The sequence below is a fragment of the Pezoporus flaviventris genome, unplaced genomic scaffold, assembly GCF_033815535.1.
Source record: "Pezoporus flaviventris isolate CSIRO_AGI_PZ_B2104156 unplaced genomic scaffold, CSIRO_AGI_Pfla_v1 ptg000036l, whole genome shotgun sequence".
Taxonomy (NCBI): Eukaryota; Metazoa; Chordata; class Aves; order Psittaciformes; family Psittacidae; genus Pezoporus; species Pezoporus flaviventris.
Genome location: NW_026892584.1, coordinates 9,066,001 through 9,089,150, shown reverse-complemented (window position 1 = coordinate 9,089,150; position 23,150 = coordinate 9,066,001). Strand labels below are relative to the sequence as shown.

At 45.0% G+C, this 23,150-nt stretch overlaps 2 protein-coding genes and 1 long non-coding RNA gene across 3 annotated transcripts in view; 1 reads left to right on the top strand and 2 right to left on the bottom strand.

Moving 5' to 3' along the window:
- Positions 1–1,615: 1,615 nt before the first annotated feature.
- MYOD1 (myogenic differentiation 1) lies at positions 1,616–4,840 on the bottom strand. The gene is made up of 3 exons (XM_061463006.1): positions 4,050–4,840; positions 2,528–2,606; positions 1,616–1,905 (listed from the first exon to the last, which is right to left on the bottom strand). The coding sequence occupies exons 1-3, from the start codon at positions 4,596–4,598 to the stop codon at positions 1,655–1,657; spliced, it is 879 nt and encodes a 292-aa protein (XP_061318990.1). The 5' UTR covers positions 4,599–4,840; the 3' UTR covers positions 1,616–1,654.
- A 1,079-nt stretch (positions 4,841–5,919) lies between these two features.
- LOC133274175 (uncharacterized) overlaps positions 5,920–23,150 on the top strand; it is a 57,207-nt gene continuing 39,976 nt past the window's right edge. Inside the window, exons 1-3 of the long non-coding RNA XR_009745050.1 lie at positions 5,920–5,988; positions 8,102–8,194; positions 13,698–13,791. This is a non-coding gene — a long non-coding RNA (uncharacterized LOC133274175). The remainder of the gene's footprint in view (positions 5,989–8,101; positions 8,195–13,697; positions 13,792–23,150) is intronic.
- On the bottom strand, positions 9,099–15,077 carry LOC133274173 (ferritin light chain-like). The gene is made up of 3 exons (XM_061463005.1): positions 14,780–15,077; positions 12,239–12,385; positions 9,099–11,147 (listed from the first exon to the last, which is right to left on the bottom strand). The coding sequence occupies exons 1-3, from the start codon at positions 14,960–14,962 to the stop codon at positions 10,668–10,670; spliced, it is 810 nt and encodes a 269-aa protein (XP_061318989.1). The 5' UTR covers positions 14,963–15,077; the 3' UTR covers positions 9,099–10,667.

Here is a 23,150-nt window from a genome sequence, read left to right as displayed (position 1 = left end):
TAAGAGCTGCACAAATTCCTTCTTTAATAGTCACCTAAGAGAGAATACAATGACTGATCTGTCATCAGATATTTAGAGCTGATGACAATAGCAAAGTTGGCTTTCAGGGTGTTGTGGGTTTTATTTTTTATTTGTTTGTTTGGTTTTTTTTTTTTTTGGTGGGTTTTTTTGTTTTTTACTGTGATGTTTAAACAAAGCCGTAAATCGCAGGCATATGACAAGAAATGGATTGCTTGACTGTGGCTGTAACTGCTGGTTAAACTTGTCCAAATGTACAGAAATGCCTGATAGTTACTTACCAATGACACTCTGCTCAGGGCTTAACATTTTTCAGTTTCATGGCAAGCTCGCAAGGTTACACATATACACTGAATGAAACATAGCCCACTGGTTATTTTTAGAGAGGCTCTAAACAAGAAGTAAATCCCTGGAGTAGCGCTGCCAGCAATGTGTAAAGTTCAAATCCAAATTAAAACTGCCTATCTTTGGCCTAAATTCCAACCTGAACTTGAGGAAAACTCTGATCTGTCCCTTGAACTTTATGACAAAAAAATCCTTTGCAATTAGTTTCGAATACCTGAGAATATACGATTGTGGTAAAAACACTTGAAAATTAGAACTTCAGTGAAAAATCTGAATTTTTGTCCCAGAATGTTGTACCTGGTCTTGTGAGATACTGTTGTATGACTTTAAGTTTTGGTAGCTGCACTGGAATTTGGAGAGCCTAATTTATTGTGATTCTTAGTTCTAACACATCTTTGTAAGATTGTTCTACAGTGTAACTGCAAACTCTGGGGGGAGAAAAAGAAACGTGTTTATTTACCTTACAGATCTCCTTAAGGTGATGTGCAAGACTCAGTTTACAAATCACTAGGATATAACAGGAAGAAAGTAGACCCCTTTTCAGCAACTTATTTATGCAAAGTAGCTGAAAGTAGTGCAACTGAAGCATGTTCCTGGTTTCTTTGCTGAATCAGAGCTCATATCTTCTTCCTGCCAAGGCAGTGATCTTAGTATCACTCCTAAATGCACAAGTAATTCCAGAAGCCCTAATGAAAGTCAAGATAACACCACAGATTTTATAAATAAGGGTCTTTATTTAGAATACTGTTGGAAACATTCTTGGCAACCACATTGTATAAATATATAAAGTTTGACACAACAAACCAAGCAATATTAAATATTTTTTCCCGTTTTTTTCATTTTTGCTTTGTTTTTCCTCCCCCCCCCCCCTTTTTTTTTTTTTTTGCAAAGCAACTCTTATTTACAATTATACAAAAGAATTTTATAAAAAATGGTCCACAACCTTATTTTGGCCAGAAGAGGAGTAATAGGAAGGATCTGTCATGCCACTACTGTTATATTCTCCTCCACATTCAAGAACCAGATTCCTATTCCCCAAAGCCCAGATTAAACATTGGCCATTTCATGGTATACAATTTCATCTCTAGACATATTAAATAACTTTTGTTTAACAACCAATAAATAACTATATGTGTATTTTGAAGTAATATAGGTTTGAAAAGTTATATATTTGAAGGAATTTTGAGTGGTATTCTAAAACTGGAAAAAGTCTTCAGTCTTTTCAGTCTTAGGTCACGGAGTGTGGCTGAGTGGAGCAATGCGTTTTCGGCGCAGTCCATTGGACCTGCCTTTATAACACTTGGTAGATAGGGTTGCTGCTGCCGTTATCCTGGGGAAGTGGGGTGCAGTTGGTGGGAGAAGGAATCTGGGCTCCGCTGTCATTCAGGCTTGCTCCTTCTGGGGGGGAACAGGGACTCCCTTCAGCAACAGTTTCCACTGGAGGCAGTATAGGACATGTGGAGTTATCTGTGGAAATCCTCTCTACAATGCTCGAGAGGCAATCAAGGCTGGAAACAACAGAACTCTTCCCATGCTTTGGATCTAAAAAAACAAGCAAAAAAGGTGCTCAGTTTATCCAATGTGTACTTAACATCAGTAGGATGTAGTTCTTTCATAAACCCCCAGTGACTGGCTGACAGTATGCATCTATGGCCATGTAAAGATTCAGAGGAAATTAATATTGGGGAAGGAAACCAGTTATTAGAAAATAAGAGATGGTAACTGCAAAATGGAAGAAAGATCCAACCGAAGTGATACTTTTGGGGCAGGATGGATCCAGGGCTTCACTTAAGTCCATAGAAAGGGAAGGTAACATTTGGAATCAATTGCCAATTTCTCCAGTTTGGATCAATGATAGGTAGAGTTAGAAGAGTCTTCATGCAACACATTGTTAAACACTTAAAATTAACTGCAGGGAAGAATATACTTGCATCCAGATATTATATTTGCAAAACAGGAAATGCAGCTATAACATACTCCCATATTTGCAAATACATCTAGAGGAAATCCAATGCTTCTACTAGCATCAACAGCTTGCTGGCTAAAAAGACAGTTTCCTCTTTCAGCCCAGGGGAGGTCAGCTAAACGACTGGAGGCAGAGAAAGCATGGATGCATTGACTGCCTGTCTCCATGTTCTGTGCAGCCGTTACAGCATGTACTCACCATTTGGTGATTCTGTGTAGTAGCTGCTGTCATAGCTGTTTCTTCTGCGGGAGTTGCAAGGAGGGCCGCTGTACTCCATCTGGAAAGGAGAGCAATCTGGGTGAGGTCACTGCCTGGGGACAGCCTGTATTGAAATCCCAGTAACCATCCCATTTTGCCTTTCAGCCCCTAGTCTGTGCCATCACTCCAGTCCTGGCTTAAATGCCATCAAGTTGTAGTTTTTCTGAATAGGCAAAACTTGGCTAAAAGGGGATTCACCCCAGAATACTTAATATGGCACAGCTGTAGGAAAATTACCACTGCTGTTGCATCAAATGCTGTAGCTTTATAAATAAGATGAGGTTTTCCTGCATTCTGATCAGATACTGCCCTACAGGTATCTTCAACTTACAACAGGGAGACCAAATGGGGAATGAGTCTTTTTTTCGTTTAATTTTTTTAAGGTTTTTCCAAGCATAAGTTAAAAAGGCTCTGTCTACCTTTGTCACTTTATATTTCTTCAGTTTCTTTTTCCACTTCCATTTCATACAGAACAAGCATCAAAACATTGACCAATATATTTGTTTCCAATACTTTAATCCACAGTTAAATTTCTGTTTCTGACAAAAGAAAAAGGCTGTATTTTGAAGAGGGATCCTACCCATAAGTGTTCTCTCCAATCTGCCAACTATCTCATAATGGGAGATATTCAACTCAGTAATGATGATCACCACCAGAGCACAGAAAAAGAAAATAAATCTCAGGTCTTAAAGTGCTGTCAATGTTCTACCTCAGAAGCTCTTCTGCACTCCAGGCACTACATCCCACCACCCCAGAGTCTGAGCCTATAGTCGCAGCGAGAAGATGTGGCGATGAGGCACCTTATATGGCACCCACCCTTCCTCTTCCCTCCCCGTAACATACAAACGTAACTGAAAGCCTGGGCTCTCCTTCCTGTTACTGGTAAATGTCAATGGAGGGGATGAAGCGAGATGAGAAATAGAGAACTTTTTTTTTTTTTTTTGTAAGGGTCAAGAAAAACAACTCTGGCTGGTTTACACCCTCCTCCTGTTATCATGATGAATGGCAGAAAACAACTCCAGCACTTATCAGTTCCCCTGTAACTACCACGACCAAGGGGACCTTCCTCTCTGCTGTCTTTAGAGGATTCAAAGCAAAGTATGGGAACAGAGATGCCCTGCTTGTGCTCCTGTAGCTCCCCATGTCCCCATCCCAGGCAGCTTCCCACGGTGCTCCCCCAGCAGCTCTCCTTCGGCTCCCCCAGGACACAGAGGGACCTCCCAGGGAAAAAAGTGTGCAAGACATTTTTATTCTTTCCCAGAGATCCTGGTATGTGTGGACCCCCACCTCCCTTTGCTGCTGGAGCTCAAGACAAGAGAAAAAGCACTTTGTCTTATGCCTGGAGAGCTACGCAAAGTAGCTGCTATAGGAAAAGTGGGAAAAGGCAACACCCCCTGCAGAGGTTTGGACCGACAGTGTCTGGGGCACCTCGGTGGCAGTGTGTCCTCCCTAGGGCACTCACCATGCCATCAGAGCAGTTGGAGCGGGGACTGGAGGCATCCGATTCCCCACTGTAGTGCTCCAGCACCGGGTAGTAAGCATCCTCCTGCTCCCGCAGCAGTGCCTGCAGGCTTTCAATGTAGCGGATGGCGTTGCGCAGGATCTCCACCTTGGGCAGGCGCTGGTTGGGGTTGGTGGAGGTGCAACGCTTCAGAGTCTCAAAGGCCTCATTGACCTTGCTGAGCCGCCGCCGCTCTCTCATAGTGGCAGCCTTACGGCGGTCAGCATTAGTGGTCTTCCTCTTGCAAGCCTTGCAGGCCCATAGCAGGCAGCGGCCGGCCTGGTGGTGCCCACTGGGTGCCCGGACGTGCTCCTCCTCGTGTGGGTGCCCGTGGTGGTGTGGGTGCTCCTCGGGCTTCAGCAGACCCCCCACATGCACCAGCCGGGGGTCCAGGTCCTCAAAGAAGTGCATGTCTGATGTGTTGAAGCACGGGTCATCATAGAAGTCATCAGCGGCTGCGAAGGAGCAGAGGGAGCCCTCCGTCATTTCCATAGGGCCCAGTAAGTCCATGGGGGCAGCGGCGGATACAGTGGCTGTGCCGGGGAGGGTGGGTGGGGGGGAGTGAGATCAGAAGAGAGGGGGTTTCGACCGGGGCGTTCAGCGACAGGCACCGGCCAGGAGGGTGTTGCAGAGCGGAGACCCTCACACCCTCTCCCAGGCGAACCCACCAGCAATAGCAGCTGTTGCCGCCGAACCCCTTCCCAACCGCGCCGGTCAGGGAGCGCCACTCGAGGCCGCATTTATGCCAGAGCCCCTCCGCCCCCCGACGAGGCGCGTCGGGACGGGACGGGACGGGGCGGGGCGTGAAGTGAAGGGGGCCGAGGCCATCGGAGCAGCTGGAGCAGCGTTGGACGGGGGGGGGGGCGAGCGAGCGGTGTCGCTCGGCTGCGGGTAATACCGCGGGCCGCTGCTGAGGGCGGTGGGGCTGCTGCAGAGCTAACTGCAGAGCTAACTACAGCAGCCGCCGGCGCTCGGCTGCACGGGTCTTTTTCTCTTCTTTTTTACTTCCCCCCCCACACTTCTCAGCCGCCCGCCCTGCCCTGCGCAGCCCGTCAGGGAAAGCCATGCTCGCCGCTGCCCGAAGGTGCCGGCAGGCGCCAGCCCTGCGCCCCGGGGGCTGGCTGCGCTCCCGCTCTTCCCGCACGCACCGGCGGGTGTGAGACGTTTTGCAACGCGTCTCCCTGCACGTCCCGGCCGGTGGGCGGCGGCGGCGGCTCCGCTGGTTTCTCCCAGGGAAGAAGCCCCCAGCCCCGGGATGGGTTTCTCGGCGCCGGCCCCTGTCGTGCGGCTCTGCGGCCACAGGGTAACTACTCCGGGGGCGTTCGTGAGGGCGAACGGTGTGGGCGGCACCTGGGCGCCGGGTCAGGGACGCCGCGGAGAGCCAGGGCCGTTCCCGCGCGGCGGTCGCAGAGGGTGTGAGGGGAGAGGCAGGGCGGGAAACGTCGTGGCTGAGGGGAGCCGGCGGGCGACCGCCTTCAAAATGGTGGCCGCGTGGTGGCGCTGCGCTCGGCCGCAGGTGGCGGCGTGACATGGCCGCCTCTAGGTGGGGGTAGCGGCCCGCCGCGCTTCGCCGCCTGGGCCGATCGTCCCCGACGTCACCTGCGCGCCCTGAGCGGGGCCGTGGAGGAGGGGGCAGGCAGGTCTCCGGAAGAGGGCGGTGAGGGAGGAAGTGAACGCGCTCGTCCCGGAGAGCAGCTTTTCTGGAGCCGTGGTTTTCTGCCCTCCGCCGGAGCGTGTGTGTGTGTGTGTGTGTGTGTGTGTGTGTGTGTGTGTGTGTGTGTGTGTGTGTGTGTGTGTGTGTGTGTGTGTGTGTGTGTGTGTGTGTGTAATTCCCAGCAGAAAAAAGCGTGTGTGCCTGGGGTCTTGGGAATCAGGGTGTTCCTGCCCACGTGCGACTCAGGTACAGTTCAGAAATACATACTAAGGATGGAACAGGTCTCAAGCGCTGTTAATTGTAACTGTTTGACCTCCGAGCAAAATCAGGTTGTGTGGGAGGCTGAAATCTGGAGTGGCTGAGACACCAGCTAATGCCTGAACAAATTGCAGCCGTATTTATCACAGGAAGCATTTGATTCCTCCAGATAAGCAATGTAGTAATGGCTTAGTAATGATGTACTGAAGGAGAGCTGAGGCCCGAGCTACGTTCAACCATCACTTCAGCAAATGACTCACATGAGCTATGATGTATAAATTTGCATTTCAGGTACTTCTTTAAACTCAAGTGTCTGTTTACCTTTATTCTAAAATCTTTGAAGAGAGAGACTTCACCTTGTGAAGTTGCATTTTGCTGCACATGTAGTTGTGCTGCTTTGAGATCAGGAATTCGATTCTTTTTCCAATACCGAAGCACTTCAGCAATTCAAGTGTGTGAGTTCATTGACTTCACGATTGAAATAGTTATGGGTGTTTTTAATGTACCATAAGATAAAATTAATTTCTATTCTGCAGCTACAGCTGTTGGTAAAATTGAAACTCAGTCAAAATCAAAAGCAAAGCTCAGCCTTCCGCAAGGCAAAGAGCTGGCTGAGAGGTTCTGAAAAGCTAAAAGACATCCACCAATGATCTAATCCCCAGTCCCTGTGACTTCTCAGACGGGCTATGGTGACTTCTTTTGTTGTTATGTGATTTGTTTTTTGCAAAAGTTCCTAATCTGCAGCCCCAATTTTCTACTTAAATGTCTTTGACTAGAATTAAAGGTAACAACTGTTAGTCACATTCTGACATTATCTCAAAAGATAACATTTTTATTTAAGGTATATGTTTTAGACTCTATACAAACTCACTCTTTCAGTGTGTCCAATGCTGAAAAGTGGTATGTCCCAAGGAGATCAGCTATTGACCACTTTTATACATTCACAAGTGTATGTCCCAGCTGTTTCCAAGAGGCAGAGTAGCAAACTTGTGGAAACACTTCACTGTTATTACAGAAGTTCTTTGATCCAGAAGGAATGAGCAGATTTTGGGTTGGTTTGGTTGGTTGGTTTGTTAGGGTTGGTTTTGGCGTTTTTTTTTTAAAGTAAAAATAATATTCAAAAATAGTGGTAGGTATACAATAAGGCATAATAAGTATGAATGAGAAATAGTTGTAACAACTAAACTTGTAAATTGGGATATCAGGGCTTGGTGCTGGCTGTGTGACCCACTCAAGACACTTAAACTTTCTCTACATCATTGGTTTCATTTGTGGAAAAGGTAATTTTACCTAATATTTGGTTAGTGTTGTAGTATATTCTGTCACCGTGTGCTTCTAGGTTATATTTGACTCTAGGAAATGTCACTCTGGGGCTTGTGTGCATAGTGGTAGCAAATGGTGTGACTTGGATAAGCAGTACAAGGAGACTGCCAGTAATTGTCCATGAATGAGCTTAAGTGCATGAACTGATCTAAGTGAAATAGTCATGAGAAAGCCATGACCAGATGGTGAATTCTGCTCAGAGAGATCTTCCAGTGGAGGTGCCCTTGAGGACTACTTTTCTGCTGCTGTGACCAGAACTGACGTTCACTTTCCAGTATTATTAACAAGATGGGTTTGTCCAGAAAGATGTTACCTTGTATGGTGGGGACTGAAAAACAAGTCCATGCAAAGAGCAGATCCTGAGGTGCTCTGCTAAATTTTGTGTGGTCATAGTAGAGAGGATGAAGGACAGCATGATCTCCACATAGAGACTGCAAGTGCATTCCTCACTCTGAGATTAGGCACCCATAGGCAGTGCTTGTGGCAAGCATTTAGAACTATGCTATTGGTAATACCTGTTTGGAGCATCTGTGGCTATAACTCGTAACTCCAGTAAAGTCTCTCCGTAGCTTCCAGTTTGGATGCTGTATTTAGGGCACTAGTGCTGCTATTCTGAGCTGTCCCAGACTGCGTGTGTGAATGGTTTGGGTGTTGCTTTGGAGGTACTGATACAGAGTGTGTATATGAACAAGCAGAGAAAGAGAATTTTAAACTTTTCTCTAAGAGTTGTTGCTCTTATACCTGTTCCACATTCATCCTTCATCTCCTTTTTTTGCAGGGTGCTATTGAAAAGGAAGCTGAGAACGCAGGGACAGGTTGTACTTCCTGTGCTGAGAAGCATGGACAGACTCATCCTATGTGCAATAGACAGGTATTGTTAACACAGTTTCAGATTATATTCATGAGCATATGTGCCCTCTCAGCAGAAGCAGCATGTGGACAAGAGGAGCTTGCTATCTACAGTAACTGATTGATTTCTTTTTCCTTTTTCATGGGATAGAGACTGGGAAAATAGCTGACTGTGAGCTTATGTAAAATTAACAGAATTGTCTCTTCAGGCAGAGGGCCCAGAATGTGTTTTGGAAAAGGGAGAGAGAAAGACCTGCAGTCTGAGAATATGTGGATATGTATGGCTAGAAAGATGAATAATGAGAAGAGAAACAGACATGGTAGTATTTCAGGGAAAAAAGAAGCAAGTCCTGCTTAAAAAAAAAACAAACAACAAAATATTGGGCTCTTTGTTATGTTGGAATTCATTTAAGGTAAAGGTCTTCAGCGCTGGAAACCATGGAGGAGGCTGTACCTCCATTTCAGAAGGTCACCAGCTCTAAAGAAGACTGTTGCAGAAGTAGGCCATGCATTACCTACTTCTGGAGTATTCAGAGTGGGTTTATCTGGCACTAGTTTGCAAGTCAGCGAGTAGCTTTGCTCTGTTCATACTTAGTGAGCTGTATTTTAATACTGAGAGGGATGGATTCCATTGCTCTTACTCATGTTGAGTTGCAGTCAGTGGAACTAATTGTTGAATAAGGTATGCTCAGCATGAGGATGGATGATGGAATCTAGCCCAGATGGAAATATCTTTTAAACCACTGCTATATTAGAGAGCAGCCATCTTAATACAGGCAAATCTAGCATGTTGCTAAAAGTGCTTCAAGCCGTTCTTGTGGCACACTAGTATTTTTACAGATAAATGCAGGGGTTGTTTTAAAGTGATCCCCTCCCCACTCCCAAGGTTGAATCATATTAAGAGAAAGACTGGGAAAACATTTGCATTGTTGTCTGCCCTGCGTTAAAACACCAACAGAAAGTAGGTGGGATAATGCAGAAATCACTACTTAACTGCAGCTGTGTATAAAATTCAGTTTACTGAAAATGTTTTGTTGTACAGTGTTCTTAATGCAGTTTTCTGGCATTTATTGTCATTCTGTGGTCTTCCATCTCGTGCAACTTTCTTAGGAGAAACGTATTGGTGCAGTTTTGTGTACACATGCAAAATTCTCTTGGAGAGAATACTAGCATGCCTATGTGGTAAATTGAGGATTGGAGTATAGATGCAAATTGCCACTTCTGAACTGAATTTATTGTCAAGCATAACAAAAGTATCACAGTATTACATAAAAGTGTGAGACAATCTGTCATTGAGGCAAACTCTAGGTACGTAAAAGGTAATGTATACAGAGATGAAAAAGCTAGCTGCAGGCAGCTGATCTAACCAGTTGCTCTTCTTAGGTGACCTTGGTAGCCAGTGTACAGAGAGGCTCTCCTGTAGGAGATGAACAGAAGGAATCTGGACAGCTCTGAACTCTACCCAAGCTGGCTAAAGCAAAGGCCGTAGGTGTGGTGGTGCTAATAGCCTCCTTAACTGAACACTGCCCTAACTGAAATGCAAAACTGGCCGCTCTCTAGGATGCAATTCTAGTTAATTGTGCTGTATTTTCACTAGGATCTTACTCCTCTACTGAGTACCACGATAAATACAAGAAAGAGCAGTAATGTCATACTATAATTTAACTAGCTGAAAGAGGGGTCTATATGGTAATTAAAACATCCACCCTAGATTAAGTCTGAACAGAGCCCTGGAGCTAGTGTCTTCAGTGACACTTGCAAAATATGCACGAGAACGTGTAAAGATCACATCTAATGAGAACCCATAATGTCTCTCCTCTGCTTTATGAGGATGAGAGAAGCCAACCAGGCAAATAACTGTAGAGAATACCAGCACATTATCTTACTCCCACTGTTAAGAAAATGTTTGCATCCTTCATCCTGGAGAAGTACACCACTAGAAATAGCTGGGTGATAAGTAAATGAATTAAGACTACTCATTTAAATAGCTACAATTATAGAACTAAGATAAGAAAACCTTGTTTTAAAACAGCCTTTTTCAAAAGACTTAATTTTGTTAGTATACTTGTTAGTAATGTAAAATATGTCAGTAATATAAAATACTTAATATTATAAAATTAAATCTTTGGATTTTATGCCACATAGAAGTTTCCATATACTAAAGTTGCTTTTTTATTTTTAATAAAAGTTATATATACTGTTAGAAATAATTTTCACTAACTAATCATTTAAGATAGAAAAGAGGTTTAAAAGCTTCTTGGAAGAATTACATATATAAAAATGTGATTTATGCAAACAATCTAGGTAACTAGCAACCTTGCTGTCATTTAAACACAATAATGATATGGGATAGATTTTGAGCTGTCACTCGACAGAGGACAGAGTGTAAGGCAGGAGGGGCAATATAGCATCATGTTTCCTGAGTCCTGGTCTCAAGCTCACCCTCAATACAGGTCTGCCTTAGGAGCTGCCTTGTAGCTGCAACAGCCACAGCATTAAAGGCCCTCCTTGCCCTGCTTCACTTTTGCTCCTGTCCCATCATTACGCTGTGGCAGCATGGTAGCACAGTGTATGGTTGCACAGATTGGCCCTGTGCCATTTCTGTGCTGGGAAGATTCTCTCAGGGGTTGCTTCAGACCCTCTGCAGCTCCTGTACAATGCTGCAGAGACAGGGAGGGCTCTATGCCTGTTCTGAACTCTTCCTGCAACCGGTCCATAAAGTAATCGCCAAGACTATTCCTGCCATCCTGGGAACAGTCAAGCCTGCGAGCGTTGGTCAGCAGATCTCCCATCAGCTTGATCTTCCGGATTTTGGGCCCAATAAATTGTTTCTTGATAGTGCTTGCGCTATGAGGGTCAGCATTTTCAATACTCAGGGCATAAAGCTCTTCAAAATACCGTACCATAGTTTTCCACTGTACCATTGCTAGTTCCAGGGCCTTCATCAGACCAACTGCATACTCACAGTTTGGTTTCTAAAAACAAAGACAGAATTACATTTATTTAGAAGAACAGCTCATCTTACTGTATTCATTGATGGTTTCCTGCAACTTACCTGGTGCTATAAACAAGATGGGCTAGGATTTTGCAACAGCTCCTTCTAATTGGGAGCATCTGTTGTTTTTTTTTGCAGAGTTGGATGGCTGTAAACATACAGAAATGGCAGAACCCATGCACTTTTTCAGCTTAAAACTTACCCCTCATCCTGTCATTACACTCCCTGATAAAGAGTTACATCTAATCTATTTTTTTTGCTACATCAGTTTTTTTCAGTGTAAAACTTACCCCTCATCCTGTCATTACACTCCCTGATAAAGAGTTCTTTCCCATTTTTCCTGTAGGCACCTGTTAAATACTGTAAGGCCATTATAAAGTCTTCCCTGATTGAAACTGAATATTTAGAAGTTTTTCAAGATGGCCTTTTTATTTTCACTTTCTTAAGTTTAACAACTGCTGTAATAGGCCAATGAAGAGCATTCTGTATTAAGTATTTACAGAATATTGATTTGGTTGAGGAGAATCAGCCACTTGGTCTTTAACAGGCAAGGTGGTTTTTTTTTTTCCCCTGATAGCTTTGAGTTATTCCTTTGTATCTGTGCAAACCTGAGTCAGATCTCCAGGTCAAATTTTATCTTGAGCTGTGCTCCAGCAGGACAACTACTGCCCCAAGCTGGATGTTTCTCCTACCTACTTCCTTACTACCTTTCTTAGGTGCTAATAGATTCTAGGCTTCTGTCTGTTTAATTCCAGTGTGAAGGAGACAAGTTGGCTGTTTCAGTCTCATAAACCGTTACAGCATGCTGGAAATAGCAACTGAATAAAAGAAAAAGGGGACCACTGTTCTTCCGGGCTAGAAAGCAACCACATTGTTAGGGCTGTATGTCTCACAGTTTCTAGGCATCACAATCAAGAATAAACCCATGACCACTAATACAACAAGGAAATTGTATCTGGAAATCTAATAGTGGATGAATGCAGACATCTGAAGTACCAACAATATAATGCAAGAAGTTAGAATAATTACTGAGGTCTGCAACTGCTGGAGAGCTTATCAGCTAGTACCCACCTGAATGGTTTTAGAACAGTAATGGCCACCTCTTTCTTGTTGATACTTCATCAGAGCCTCTGCAGCTTTTCTTTCTTCCAGAGCTTGATGCAAGAAGAACTTTGAAACATTTGGTAGAGCCACATGTGACTGATCAAAATATTCACTCTAAGCACACAAAACATGAGTATTAAGATTTGCTGGAGATGGGACTCGCTTGCAGCAGAACATGGCTTTATGAAAACATGGGAGAGCCTTCCAATGGAAGCTGTTCTACCAGCACAATCACTTTGAAGACCTAATCCAAATTTCTGCAATAAATGAAGTAGTTATGGTCTTAAATGAAAAAAAAAAATCTATACTTCTACTGGAACTCCTGCCCTTTAATACTGGACAGGTAACTGCAGTAGTGATGTTAAGTCTCAGCAGCAGTCAGAGATCCACAGAATATTTTATTTATGAGTGGCTGGGGATAGGTTTTAAGGTTTTGTGTGGCCTTTTTGTTTGGCTACTTTTTATATTTTTTAAACAGAGTCACACAAAGAACATCAAATTTACCCCTTCAGGTCAGCATTCCAGTGAAAAGTTTGAAGTTTGCTTTCAAAGATATGAAAAAGATGAGGCAAATAAAAAAGCATAACTTTGCATCTATTTATTAGCTTTGTTATGGATAATGTTATTCCACAATAAAGAATACTGCTGCTGAACTGTACTGTGTGCACATGTCTAGGAACGCTTAAGTACTACAACCCTAAACACGCTGCAGCCCTTGTTCTGGTCTGTATGGGAAAGCAACACCTTTAACCACTGCAGTATATTAATCATACTAATAGATCTATCAGCTCTTACATTAGAATAATTTTATCCATGGTAGTGCTGTCCATAAAGAGAACTTAATGGAGACAGACAGCAAAGGAGAGCCACCAGGTTATACTGGCTTCAGCACTGGCTCTGTACAGCTCTGATGTTGAGAAAGATGAGAAGCAGCAGCTGGGAATATGCCAAGAACCAAACTGAGGTAATTAGTATCTTGATCTGCTGCTTCTCTAAACATGCATATGTAATGCAGCACAGCTTTTGTCTTCTGGACATGCTCTGGGTTGCAGTACTCCATCTCAAGCTGTTGGCTTGTAGCCTGCCTGCGAGGGGAGGGAACAAATATATGCATTTCCTAAGTCTTTCTGCTTACTGTTTTCCCTGCTTTCATCTATTACTGTTTAGATACGAAATACTTGTGTTTCATCTATGCTGCTCTGTTTAGAAAAAATGCAGAAGAGTTATATACACAGTACAAGTTTGTTTGTCTCTTGTATTTTTATGGCCAGCTGGATACCCCAGACCCGTGACACACATACACATGTGACCATAAAACCATTCAAGAGAAAACACATACTGGAATCTTTTATTAAGAACATTCATTGAAGTATTTGCATAATCCTTTTGCTGAAGTCACTCATTCTTGTTTCTGTTGACAGCAGAGTCAAGATTCAGTGTTTTATAACCAGTTCCTCAGTGCAAGAGTGCTGTGTGACTTCAAGCAGAGCACAAGTTACCACACCTGCTTAACTGTTAAGGTAAATCTTTTATGTAAATCATTAACTGTTTAATATGTTCACATTTCTAGGTTTGATGCATCCACAGTCAATATCTAATTGAGCTTTCCTTATCCCACCAAGCTGCCAATCACTAGTATCATTCTAATCCACATGCTTAACAAGTGGAGGTTTTACTGCATACTTACATTTTTAGTGGACTAATAGTTGACACCATGCTTGATCGAGAGATCTTGGGGATATACTGAATATAGTTTGTATTGCTTCTCAGTGGATGCTTGGCATCAGAAGGGATAGCATTGATAATTTTGTTTACAATCTTAATTGCTTTGTTAAAATACATGTTGCCTTAATATTCGATATGTAATCAGACACAATTTTGGCATGCATGTTACATGGTATCAGAGATAACTTTGATAACTTTTTTAATTCATGTCCAGCATTCCTGCATGTGGAGCAAAACAGTGATGTTTGCAAACTTCACCCGTTAACCACACACAGCTATTTTACATACAAGGTTTGGAGAAAAAAACCCACAAACTCTGAGAAGTTAATAGTCCAGATTTGTTAGTGTTCCCTGTAACAGTCCCTCTTTTCACAGGCATAACACAAGTGCCTGCTTCATCACCCGCTAGTTCCGGACTTTCGCTGTCGTTCCACTAGTCGCGTCAGGGGCTGCACCTGGATAAGCGCAGCAGTAGCAGCGACCATCAGGAGCCGACTCCGACAGCAGCGCTTGCTGCGCTGCCGGGTCTGGGTGCGAAAAGCGCCCCCACATCCCGCTGGGTCACTTCATGAAGCAGAACCACTCTTCCATACCTGCCCAGCTTCGAAACCCCCCTTAACCCCCGACAGCGCCGGCGGGACCTGCTCCAGGCCCCGGGCACCTTGTTACCCCACCGCCCGGCGGCTGCTCGGGCAGGGCGCGGGGGGAGCCACGCTGCAACCTCTCCCGCCTCTCGGGACATCCTCGCCCGGTCCCGATGCGGGCCCTGTCCCGCCGCCTTACCAGCGCCTGTAGGCAGTAAGCGAGCTCCAGCAGGGCGCCGGTGACGCCGCAGAGGCCTTCCTCCACGGCGGGCGGGAAGCTCTGCCTCACGCGGCTGCCGGGCAGCGCGCGGTGCGCCTGACAGGCGGGCAGCGTCACGCGGGGCCGCTTAGAGCGCGGCTCAGCCATGGCGGACGCCGCCATCGGGGAGCTGCCCCACCGCGTCGCCTGATATAGCGCTGGCACCTGGGACACACCTTGCCGCGCTCGGCGGCTCCGGGCCGCCCCTTCCCGCCCCCGTCCCGGCCCGTGCCGGCGGGAGGTGCGCGCGGTTGCCCGCCCTCGCCGGGAGGGGGGGGGGGAGCACAGGGCCGCCGTGGTGCGCGCGCCCGGGGGCTGGTGCGGCCGTGAACAGCACGGACCGGTGTGGGGCCGGGGCCTCGGCGCCCGGCCCACCTCCCCACGGCCTGGCGTCGGTCGGTAGGGTGGGAAAGGCCACGCACTGACTCGGCCTTTTTACGTGGGGCTTATTTGAGGGAGAGTCGCCAAGGACGGCCACATTTAAACATCTCTAACAGTGAGGGAGCTGTGAGAGCACAGCGCGGCCCAGTTGAAGCAGCAGCAGCTGATGGTAGCTGCAGTCAGCTACAGTCGTGCGGAGGGTGTGGTCAGTGAAAATCCTGGGAACTGAGCAGTGTATATGAATGGGTCTCGGCTACAGGGTATAAATCCTTATCTGTTCTAACTTAGAGATAGAAATGTTTGCGTCGAACTGGTCCTACCTAGGCAGATTGAGCCATCTTTAGTATTGTAACTAATAATTCTCAGTCTATAGAGTGATTTAAAGATACAGGTTTCTGACTTCAAGTTTCTGAGTTTTTCACTATTGATTTACTGTTGGATGGAGCCATGCATGTTACTGCTTGAGCATTTATTTACCCTTAATAGGCTCAAACCGGTGGAGTGGAAATACAAGTAATCTCAACACCCTTCAAATTTAATAATTTTCTGATCAGTGACTTTCTGTTTAGTAAGCTTAATGTTAGGTGCCGTTCTGTGGAATATTTTTCTAGCCGATCACCCCACTCCTCCCCAAACCCAGTTTGCTAAGGGCAGAATCATTATTAGAATCATAGAATAGTTAGGGTTGAAAAGGACCATAAGATCATAAAGTTCCAACCCCCTGCCATGGGCAGGGATACCTCACACTAAACCATGTCACCCAAGGCTCTGTCCAGCCTGGCCTTGAACACCACCAGGGATGGAGCATTCACAACTTCCCTAGGCAACCCATTCCAGTACCTCACCACCCTCACAGTAAAGAACTTCTTCCTTATATCCAATCTAAACTTCCCCTGCTTGAGTTTTAACCCATGACCCCTTGTCCTATCACTACAGTCCCTAATGAAGAGTCCATCCCCAGCATCCTTATAGGCCCCCTTCAGATACTGGAAGGTTGCTATGAGGTCTCCACGCAGCCTTCTCTTCCCCAGACTGAACAGCCACAACTTCCTCAGCCTATCTTCATACGGGAGGAGCTCCAGTCCCCTGATCATCCTCGTGGCCCTTCTCTGGACTTGTTCCAACAGTTCCATATCCTTTTTATGTTGAGGACACCCGAACTGCACACAATACTCCAAGTGAGGTCTCACGAGAGTAGAGGGGCAGGATCACCTCCTTCGACCTGCTGGTCACGCTCCTTTTGATGCAGCCCAGAATACCGACAAGTAGAGGTGCCATGCTTGACCTCGTGCTCACCAACAGGGAAAGGCTCATTGGAAATGTGATGCTGCAGGGCAGCCTTGTATGCAGCGATTGCGAGATGGTCAAATTCGAGATCCTCAGGACAGTGAGAAGAGCATGCAGCAAGCTCACTGCCCTGGACTTCAAAAGAGCAGACTTCGGCCTCTTCAGGAACCTGCTTAGTAAGGTTCCGTGGGATATAGCTCTAGAGGGCAGGGGGGCCCAAGACCGTTGGTTGATATTCAAAGATCACCTGCTAGAAGCTCAGGAGTGCTGCATCCCAACTAGAAGGAAGTGCAGCAGGAGGGCCAGGAGACCTCCTTGGATGGATAAGGAGCTCCTGAGGAAAATTCAAATGAAAAAAAGAGGCTTATAAAAGGTGGAAGCAAGGACAGGTGGCATGGGAAGAGTACAGGGATGTTGTCTGGGAAGCTAGGGACCAAGTTAGGAAAGCTAAGGCCCAGTTAGAATTAAACTTGGCTAGGGATGTTAAGGATAACATGAAGGGATTCTACAGGTACGTAGCAAATAAAAGATGAGGGACAACGTAGGCCCCCTCTGGAAGCTCTCAGGAGAACTGGCTACACAGGATTTGGAGAAGACTGAGGTTCTGAATGACTTCTTTGCCTCGGTCTTCACTGGCAAAGGCTCTGACCAAACCACCCAAGTCTTGGAAGGCAGATGCAGGGACTGTGAGAATGAAGACCTTGGGCCCACTGTAGGAGAGGAACTGGTTCAAGACCATCTTAAGAATCTGAACGTGCACAAGTCCATGGAACCCGATGAAATCCATCCACGGGTCCTGAAGGAGCTGGCAAATGAAGTTGCGAAGCCACTGGCCATCATATTTGAAAAATCATGGCAGTCAGGTGAAGTTCCCAACGACTGGGAAAAGGGAAATACAACCCCCATTTTCAAGAAGGGGAAAATGGATGAGCCAGGGAATTACAGACCAGTCAGTCTCACCTCTGTGCCTGGCAAAATCTTGGAGCAGGTTCTGCTGGAAGGCATGCTAAGGCACATGAAAAACAACAAGGTGCTTGGTGACAGCCAGCATGGCTTCACTAAGGGGAAATCCTGCCTGACCAATTTGGTGGCCTTCTGTGATGGGGCTACAGAACTGATGGACAGTGGTAGAGCAGTTGATGTCATCTACCTGGACTTGTGCAAAGCGTTTGACACTGTCCCACACGACATCCTTGTCTCTAAATTGGAGCGATATCAATTTGATGGATGGACCACTCAGTGGATAAAGAACTGGCTGGATGGCCGCATGCAAAGAGTTGTGGTCAATGGCTCAATGTCCGGCTGGAGACCAGTAATGAGTGGTGTCCCTCATGGATTGGTGTTGGGACCGGTCGTTTTCAAAGTCTGTCACTGACATGGACAGTGGGATTGAGTGCGCCCTCAGCAAGTTTGCCGATGACACCAAGCTGTGTGGTTCGGTTGATACCCTGGAGGGAAGGAATGCCATCCAGAGAGACCTTGACACACTTGTGAGGTGGACTGATGCCAGCCTCATGAAGTTTAACCATGCCAGGTGCAAGGTCCTACACCTGGGTCAGAGCAATCCCAGGCACAGCTACAGGTTGGGCAGAGAAGAGATTCAGAGCAGCCCTGCCGAGAAGGACTTGGGGATGTTGGTTGATGAGGAAATGAACATGAGCTGGCTTCAGTGTGTGCTCGCAGCCCAGAAAGCCAACCATATCCTGGGCTGCATCAAAAGGAGCGTGACCAGCAGGTCGAAGGAGGTGATCCTGCCCCTCTACTCTCATGAGACCTCACTTGGAGTATTGTGTGCAGTTCTGGTGTCTTCAACATAAAAAGGACATGGAACTGTTGGAACAAGTCCAGAGGAGGGGCACGAGGACGATCAGGGGACTGGAACATCTCCCGTATGAAGACAGGCTGAGAAAGTTGGGGCTGTTCAGTCTGGAGAAGAGAAGGCTGTGTGGAGACCTCATAGCAACCTTCCAGTATCTGAAGGGGGCCTATAAGGATGCTGGGGATGGACTCTTCATTAGGGACTGTAGTGATAGGACAAGGGGTAACGGGTTAAAACTTAAGCAGGGGAAGTTTAGGTTGGATATACAGAAGAAGTTCTTTACTGTGAGGGTGGTGAGGTACTGGAATGGGTTGCCCAGGGAGGCTGTGAATGCTTCATCCCTGGTGGTGTTCAAGGCCAGGTTGGACAGAGCCTTGGGTGACATGGTTTAGTGTGAGGAGTCCCTGCCCATGGCAGGGTGTTGGAACTAGATGATCTTAAGGTCCTTTCCAACCTTAACTATTCTGTGATTCTATGAGCCTATGATACGGTTGCTGTTCTGGCCTGCAAGTGCACACTGAAGCCGGCTCATGTTCATTTTCTCATCGACCAGCACCCTCAAGTCCTTCTCCACAGGGCTGCTCTGAATCTGTTCTCTGCTCAACCTATAGCTATGCCTGGGATTGCTCTGACCCAGGTGTAGGTGTATTCTGTTACACATGTTAATTGTTATTGGATCTGACTACCTAGAGCAGAGCACGCATCTGAGAGTAGTCACATAAAGATGTCAGAAAATTGCTCATGACAAAAAAAGTTTCATACTTCTAGTTAGGTGTCTCCCTCTTGTATAATCTTCAGCCCTCTTTGTTTATTATAATTGTCCGGTTTTCATTCTTCTGATTCTTTATGCTGTATTTAAATTTGAAGTTCCAGCAAATAAACTGTAAAACTGTGCTAAGTTTACCTTAAAAAATCCCAAACATTTAAGCATATTTTAAGCACTTGAGTGAAACTGCATGTGAGGAAAGTACACTTGTAATGTTTGCAAGGCTAAAATAAGTACTTAAATTCGTAAACTACATCATATTAATTGACACGAATGCCTATATGCCCTCTTTCACTGGGGCACTAGGAACTTTTGCTGTTAATGTATTTCTAGCAGTTACCTTTTAGCTCCCTCCATTCCAACTGTCTTTGTTGTGCCAAGCAAAATAGTTGCAAGTGTTCTGTTTTTCTGGAATAATCCTTTGCCTCAGAAGAGGAGTAAGTGTGTGTGCATGTATCCATTGACATTCTAATCTGAATAGAATACTTGACCTTGTTTCTGTGGGCAGTCCAAATAATTTGAAATTGCAATAGAAAGCAAGTTAGCTAGTGTCTGTGGAAAAGTTTACAGTTATGTTTTGTTAGGTGGAGTTCATAGCAATAATTTCTGAGCATATTGGCTCATAGGTGCTTCCATCTGTGTTGGTAGATTCTGGTTCCTTGGAAGTCAATGTTAAGTTACCCGTTTTCAGTAATGGAGAGCTAAGATGCAAAGACGTTTCCTGAGGGTACCTATGATATATCAGGCTTGATCTGAAAACTGACTCTCAATTTCCTTAGTCTTCATCTGTTCTTTAACCCCTCTTTTTATGAGAACACCATTCAATTTATTTTGCTTTGTGCTTCATAGAACTAAAGGCAGTACATGTCATTTGTATTGTAATAAAATACATTGTGGAAAAATTCCATTGCAAAGTAATGTAGGGATTCTTGCTACATAGCATGAGGTATTGTCACATACTGGTTGTATCTGGTCTGAGAATAATATTATCTGTTCCAAAACCTTGTGATCTCAAGTCTTGATTTTCAAGAAATGCTGTACTCTAGAGAACAAAAACTTTGTTCAGTTTCTTAGTTAAAACATTTCAACATGGCATAGAGTAAGTGCAGCTACCTGCTATCAGGTAGGATTGCTTTTTTTCCCACCTGCCCTAAACTGAAGGGAAAGTCTTACATATCTCTTCCAAACTGCCTGCTTGGGGTAACAATAGCTGTATATGACTTTGTTACAAGTGAATCTGGGTTAGATCCTTACTCCCACTAAATCTTGAAGTACCAAGGTACTTTACAGATTTCCTCAATAAGCTGATGTTAGGTGAAGAAGGTTAGACACTGAGTGATCTTGGCCAAGGGAAAGCAAGAGCAGGTAGCTACCTGCAAGTCATTGTAAAAAGGATTGGTGACATCTGTAAATAGGGTTGATGACAGGATTGATGCTGTTTATTCCCATAATCTGGGGTTAAATGTGTAGTGTTAGGCATGAGCCTTGATGAAACATGTCTATTTGTTTTTATGATTTGGCATGACTTTGGTATAGAGCATTTTGAAGAGTGTTTAAAGTGTATGTCAGAGTGGGAAGCTAAACAACCACAGTGTGGTATACAGAACTGCAGTTAAAATTCCAGCAAAATAAACTTTTTTACACACACGCATGTTCCTGCCTCCCCTTTCTTTCTGTTCTTGCAGTGTCGGTGGGTTTTAGCAGTCATCTGCAAAAGCATCCTTTCTGCTGAGACTACTTTACAAACATTTAGTTGTATCTAGCCATTTTCTACCTTGATTCTCTCTCATTTTAACCCCAGGTAGCAGGAGTTGTGGCTGTTGCTTCTCTCCAGTTGCCATCTGTTAGCTTATTTCTAGCTGTGTCAGATTTTTCATGGGCTTTGCAGATAATGTATCAATTGCTGCCAAACTTTTTTCTTATGCGATCATTTAGTGCCCATCAATAGCTATGATGAAAGTGGAAGGTTATGTGTGGAAAAAAATAGTAAGTGAATAAATGTATGATATGTATGCCTATGAATTAGCCTTCTTCATAATTTTGTTTTGTAATTAACCTCTCTGGCAGGAAATGGAGAATGATTCATACGAACATCAATTAACTCACATGTATTCATGTACTGGACTTGAAGTCACTTAACCCATTTTTGTATGCTTTTCCATTCTCAACCTGTGTTCCATTTCACTATTTTATCTGATCCCAGTCTTTTTTATTTCTTTTTTTCCATGGAGGAAAAGCTAGCAAAACCTCTGAGTTGTTTTGTTGCTTTTTTGCACTGTATGACTCATAAAGTTAAAAAAACAGTCTGAAATTTGGGAGCTTACTACTTAAGTAAGCATAGAAAAATAACCTTTTTTAACGGTCTCACAGTAAAAGTAGTCATCAGCAAAACATAAGATGGCCCTGGGGTGACAGTAGCACTGTGACCAGGCTGTGAGGGGAACACTCTGGAAAATGCTTTTTGTCTGTAGTCACTGAGCAAATGGAAAGGTCGAGTTCGTTGTAGTGCTGTGCAATCACCATGTTTTAGCAGTAGAAGAGAAGGATTTCCCAAAAGTAAAAACCTGTTCACTTTGAAGTTACAGACTTGATGTTGTTGGTATAAAACAGAGCAGACAGGAGCCTGTTTCTTGGTTTTACAGGTACTGAAAATAACTGCAGTGCTGCGGCCACACATATTTTACATCTGTTCAGATTATTAAAATGAGATACCACAAATCCTGTTTGTTAAACACTTGGATTTATTTTTATTTTGGAGGTAATTTTTGAAAATGCCTTTTTTTGGCACTTCCCTCACATACTCTTGAAACTTAGTTTTGCATTGCTTTCCTTTTCTAGAGTCAAAGATTTTCTTCCCGACATTGGTATTTTGTATTTGCAAGATGTTAGTGCAGTCTTTAAAGCCAGTTATTTGAGGGTGTTCTTCAGTTGTCCTAGAAACAGTCATACCTTTTTTGCTTTCATTCAGTTTTCCACTTTGCATCTGTAGCCTGGTAAAATTGTGACACTTCGCACCTCTGGTGTAAATTATCTCTGGCAGTTCAGTTCCATAGCCTTCCTTGACACAAGTCTGCATGGCACAGATACTGAGAATTTGGGTCATCTGGCTTTCTTCTTTTGCACTGAAGCTCTTCCTTAAGTAACTTTTGAAATGCTGAATAATATAAGACATTGTGATACATGGAGAGTTCTTTGAAACTTTACTGACTGCAGTTTGTCCTTCAAACAGAATATATGCACAGGCCATGGGCCTATCTATGTCATGTCTGAAATGTAGAAGATGGGCTTATAAGAGTTTCTGAAATACAAGCAAAGCTTATCTTTAACCTTGTGTCACAGTACAGGTATAGAAGGGCTTCCTGATTCATGCTATTTGCTTGCCTGCGGTGTTTAAATTAGATTATCTGTAACTAATGCTTGCTTTTACTCTGGGACCCTTTCAGTAGCAGAGAGTTTGCTTCAGCTAATGCTGAGAGGAGGCAGGCAGCCTCAGCTCCTCCTTGGCGTGGTGCTGCAGGGACCCAGAGAGGCTGGTGCTGTGCAGGGCAGCAGGGAGCCTTGGTGGCCACTGTGGCCACTCTGAGCTTCCCCGTGACTTTGCTGTTCAGGGCACATCCTGCCTGCATAAGCACCTGCCCTCACACTCCTGCAGGTCCGCAGGCACCCCTCCCTTCTCTCTCTCTGTGTAGGCTCTCCAGCTGCTGCCACAACGGCTGTGATCAGGCAGACTCATCCTCTCCCTTTGCTCCCACTCTCCCTTCTATAGACCCGCAGAAAGTGCCATGCCAACAGCAGATCTGGGGGCTGTGTGCATGGGCAGCCAAGAAGATGTAACTGCATCTTGGTAACTGCATAGGTAGACTCTTGGCTGTGATTTTTGTCCTGCCTCAACCTGGTTTATGGTTGACACCTTCAGCTATCTTGTTGCATCTCATCTCCAGCTGCATGTGGCCGTGTTTGAGTGTGTGTGAGACTGTATGTGTGCACAGACTTAATGTTGGGGCTGCAGGTAAAACTGCACCACAGCCGCTACTAACTTGTGTCTAGGAGCTATGTAT